The sequence below is a fragment of the Penaeus chinensis genome, chromosome 1 (genome assembly GCF_019202785.1).
Source record: "Penaeus chinensis breed Huanghai No. 1 chromosome 1, ASM1920278v2, whole genome shotgun sequence".
Lineage (NCBI taxonomy): Eukaryota > Metazoa > Arthropoda > Malacostraca > Decapoda > Penaeidae > Penaeus > Penaeus chinensis.
In genome coordinates this window covers 38,084,890-38,089,889 of record NC_061819.1, presented here as the reverse complement: position 1 = coordinate 38,089,889, position 5,000 = coordinate 38,084,890, and the positions used below count along the sequence as shown (strand labels likewise).

Genomic DNA, 5,000 nt, shown 5'->3' with positions numbered 1-5,000 from the left:
ACTGTTCTTGGATTCCTTGTATGACAGGGAGAAGAAAACTGCTTTTGTTGGGTGATGTGCTGTTTATGAAGCGACGGATTTTTTTTCTTTTCGTTTCGATCTTTCGCTGTCGCTGCGTCATTGTGACTTTCGTTCTTTCTCTATTCTTGTTTTTTCCTCTCTCTCTCTCTCTCTCTCTCTCTCTCTCTCTCTCTCTCTCTCTCTCTCTCTCTCTCTCTCTCTCTCTCTCTCTCTCTCTCTTTCTCTTTCTTCTTCTTTTCCTCTTCTTCTTGGAGGTCCCTCTTCGATTTCTTTTTATCTTACAATCTGTCTGTTTGTATGTCTTTCTTTCTTTCTCTTTCTCTCTTTCTCTTCATCTCTCTCTCTCTCTCTCTCTCTCTCTCTCTCTCTCTCTCTCTCTCTCTCTCTCTCTCTCTCTCTCTCTCTCTCTCTCTCTCTCTCTCTCTCTTTCTCTCTCTCTCTCTCTCACTCACTTCCCCTCTTGCCCCATCTCGTATTTCATAAAGTTCAGAAAATAATTACATATTTCAAAAGTCTGCCGCTAATATCATCGAAGCATCGCAATTTCAAAATTCAAATCCTAAGACTCGCTTCCTTCGCTCGTAACGGAATAAACGGGCTTCATAAAAAAATCCAGGTTCTCTCCCTCTCTCTCTCTCTCTCTCTCTCTCTCTCTCTCTCTCTCTCTCTCTCTCTCTCTCTCTCTCTCTCTCTCTCTCTCTCTCTCTCTCATTCTCTCTATCTATCTATCTCTCTCTGTTTCTCTCTCTCTCTCTCTTTCTCTCTCTCTCTGTTTCTCTCTCTCTCTCTCACTCACTCATCTTTACTCGCTTTCCAAATTTTCGTTATTAGCTTTGAAGAGAGACGTTAGAACAATGCAAATTATATTTCAAACAGAATTATATCATCATGAAAACATTTTTTAGATAAAAAGTTTAAACATTAGCCTTGCATTCAAACACAAATATAACTATTCACAAGCTTAATTCTTCAAAAATCATAATTGCATGAAATATGTTTTCGAGATCCTTCTAAGTATTTCGCAAATATTTAAATCATAATGTTAATAATGTCAAGAATGAAGATCTCATATTTGGGAGGAAAATATGTGAACCAACTGCCTTATATTGAGAAACTGACTGCACAATATTATTCGCGTGTTTTCTCTCCTCTCTCTCTCATCTCTTTCTATCTGTCTATCTATCTATCTAACTATTTATCTCCCTCCCTCTCTCTCTCTCTCTCTCTCTCTCTCTCTCTCTCTCTCTCTCTCTCTCTCTCTCTCTCTCTCTCTCTCTCTCTCTCTCTCTCTCTCTCTCTCTCTCTCTCTCTCTCTCTCGCTCTCTCTCGCTCTCTCGCTCTCTCGCTCTCTCTCGCGTTCTCTTTTTCTTTCTCTGGTCTCTCTCTTTCTCTTTCTTCTCTCTCTCTCTCTTTCTCTTTCTTTCTCTCTCTCTCTCCCGTGTTCTTGCACCTACAAATGAAGCTGAAACTTGTACTAATTAAATTCTCAAAGACAGCAGTGAAAGTCCTATGCGTAAATAACCACATTCTCGCGCTTCCACACAATCGGAAAATACGTCATTTTCACATACCTCGAACCTACTCGGCGACTCGTCACACAATAAAGACTCAAAATAAAAGGGAAAGAAAGAAAAAAAAAGAAAGAAAAAAAAAGAAGATAAAATGAAAAAGGCTTTCTCTCTCTCTCTGTTTACGCGAGTGCTTTGTTACCTGGAGGAATGGCAGTCTCTTCCGAGGTATTTATGGCGAGCTGTTGAGGGGAAAGGAGAAAAAAGGGTTAAGGAAGAAAGAAAAAGGAGGAGGAGGTGGAGGAGGAAGAGGGTTGAAGAAAGAAAGGGAAGGATAAAGTAAGGGGAAGAAAAAAGGAAAGGGAAGGAGAAGGGAGAGGAGAGAGAAGATGAAGATGGAGTGAGACGAATGGAGGGGGGAAGGGAGGAGGAAAGGATAAAGAATAAAGAACTGAAGATAGAAGAAAAAGAAGACCAAGGAAAGTGGGGAAGATGGAGGAAAATAAAGAGATAAATAAGGAGAGAAAAGAAAGAAGTAAGAAAAGAAGCAAGGAGAAGGAGAGGAAGGCAAAGAAGACGAGGGAGGAGAAGATGAAAAAAAAATAAGGAGGTGAAGAAAATTACTGAAAAGGAGACAAAGAAGAAGAAGGAGGAGGAGGAGGAGGGGGGGGGGGGGTACATGCATTAGGTGTCTGAAGTGAATTCAAACATTTAAGAAAAACGTGATGACGTAAACACTTATTTTTAATTGGGTTTTAAGTTTATTCTAGCCTATGCGTGTCGACTGTTTTATCTACGTTACTCTTTCGGATGTAAAAGAGAAAAATGAACAAGTTCTTCGCGATACGAATTCTAAATATACCCATTACACTCCCTTCGCTACCCACGCATTCAGATAACATTTTCTTTTTCTTTTTTTCTTTTTTTTTCTTTTTTGGTTTGAGTTATCTTGTCACCGAAAATAGGGGAGGTATTGCAAAATTATCTCTGACCTCGTTGACGCTCTTCTTGTTGCTGTTAGATCATGGACTTTGTTAGTTGAAAGTGGGGGTGCGATATCCGTAGAGTTTTGTTCCTTTTTCACCTTTGGCGTTTTCTCCTTTGAAATTTATAGCATGTCGTCTGTAAATGCTGCGTATGTAGATAGATTTAGACAGATATATATAGATATAGATATAGATATAAAGATGTAAATATAGATGTAGATATATAGATGTAGATGTAGAGAAATCAGTATATGTGAGTGTGTTTGTGTGTGTGCGTGTGTGTGTGTATGTGTGTGTGTGAGAGAGAGAGAGAGAGAGAGAGAGAGAGAGAGAGAGAGAGAGAGAGAATGTGTGTATGTGTGTATGTGTGTGTGTCTGTGTGTGTATGTGTGTGTGTGTGTGTGTGTGTGTGTGTGTGTGTGTGTGTGTGTGTGTGTGTGTGTGTGTGCATATATGTCTGTAAATATAATTTTAACGTCGACAACTCATGAACAGAAAGTAAAAAAAAAAAAAAAAAAACAGGCGCGTTTTAAACACATCAGTACACTTCAGAGTGCGAAACATGCTTTCCAAGGATCGTGTCTTTTCTTGACATATGTCTTAAGGGCGGAAATTGCAAAACTGAAAAATTTCATCGATGAAGTTTATCACTTCTGAAATGCCAATTCGTAGGGAGTAGGAAAAGAATAAAATGATATGAAAATAGCAAATTCCAACAGCAACAACGATAACGATAACTATATAAACCATATTTGCCCCACAACTATAACAACAACAACAACAACAACAAACAACGGTAATCAGATATAATTCACAACCAAAGCAAATCAAAACAACAACAACAAAGCCGATAATCAGAGTTAAACCACAAGCGAATCATTTTATTGGCCCCCAAAACCAGAACCAAGTCCCACAGCACAACTCTCTCGCGCGATCAACAAGTTGCCTGAGGAGCGAGCAACACTTTTCCCTCGGCGAAAGGTCGCGGGTCAAAGGTCGACTTTAAGAGACAGCTTTCCCCGTCGACGCGATGGTTCTCATATTGGGATGTTTCGTTTTCTCTCGCTTTCTCTTTCTGTGCGTGTTTTTTTTTTTTTCTATTCTTTTCTTTTCTTTTTATGTGTGTCTTTTTTTATTTGTTTTTTTATGTGTGTGTTTGATTTGGCGTTTCTTCTTGTCATTCTCTTGAGTTACTTTTCTGTTTCTTTTTCTCTTTTTTTTTTCTTTCTTTCCATTCTCTCACTCTGTATCTCTCTTTCTTTCTCTCTCTTTCTCTATCTCTCTCTGACTGTCTCTCTCTCTCTCTCTCTCTTCTCTCTCTCTCTCTCTCTCTCTCTCTCTCTCTCACTCTCTCTCTCTCTTTCACTCTCTCTCTCTCATTCACTCTCTTTCACTCTCTCTTTCTTTCTCTTCTTTATTTTCTTATTCTTTTTGCTTGATATTCTCTATCCTAGACGTTATGATTTGATAAATACGTAATTATCGCCTGAATTAAAATGCAATTAAAGAAACAACTACACTAACAAAAATCACAACAATTTTGATGATCATCCGAACAAAAGCTACAATAATTACGATAATGATAATGTTGATGATGATGACGGTGATGATGATGATGGTGGTGGTGGTGGCGATTATGGTGGTGATGAAGAGGAAGAGGAGGAGTTGGAATAGTAGGAGGAGGAGAAGGAAGAGGAGGAGGAGGAGAAGAGAAGAAGGAAGAGGTAGAGGAGGAGGAAACTGTAGTAGTAGTAGTATCAACACAAACAAGAACTCTAACCACAACAGCAATGCGAAAACAACACCTAACCACAAACAGTAAGTCCGTTGCTAACTCCCCCGCCGCTCCCTCCCGCAGTTACGACGACAGCGAGCGCGCCCTGTTGAGGAGGGTGGGGGGCGCCTCCCCCGTCCTATACCAGCTGCCGGAAGCCCTACCGGAAGCCACCGGGGCCGCCGAAGGCCTCCGGGACGCCCTCCTTCCAGCGCTGGTTGCCGACGACACCGCAGGAGCAGCCGACTGGACTCCTGTCGATCCTCGGTATTACATTCTCATGGAATACCTTAATCATAATAATGAGGTTAGTTTCGGGTTTTATTGTCTATGATTTATATTTTGAGATATATATATATATTTTTTTTTTTTTTCTTTTGAGATTTTCTTTCTTTTCTTCTGCTGAGTGTCTTCTTTTCTCTCTGTCTGTCTGTCTGTCTCTCTCTCTCTCTCTCTCTCTCTCTCTCTCTCTCTCTCTCTCTCTCTCTCTCCCTCTCTCTCTCTATGAGATGAGATACAAGAAATCGCAGAATAACCGAGAAGAGGGGAAGAGAAATAGAATAGAGAAGGAGAGAGACAAGAGAAACAACGATAACACAGACCGTTTCTCTATTCGTAAACAGAGAAGAAAAGACAAAAATAATCCTAGTTATTAAAATCCCTAATGCTTAGTCCCTTTCAAATTCCACGAAGGAAAAACTCACAGACATA

At 40.0% G+C, this 5,000-nt stretch overlaps 1 protein-coding gene across 1 annotated transcript in view; it reads left to right on the top strand.

Annotated features, from left to right (window-relative positions):
- The window catches only part of LOC125027893, a 65,813-nt gene that overhangs the window by 50,010 nt on the left and 10,803 nt on the right, over nucleotides 1-5,000 (top strand). Inside the window, exon 3 of the mRNA XM_047617027.1 lies at nucleotides 4,374-4,596. Within this exon, the coding sequence (XP_047472983.1) occupies nucleotides 4,374-4,596 (223 nt within the window). The remainder of the gene's footprint in view (nucleotides 1-4,373; nucleotides 4,597-5,000) is intronic.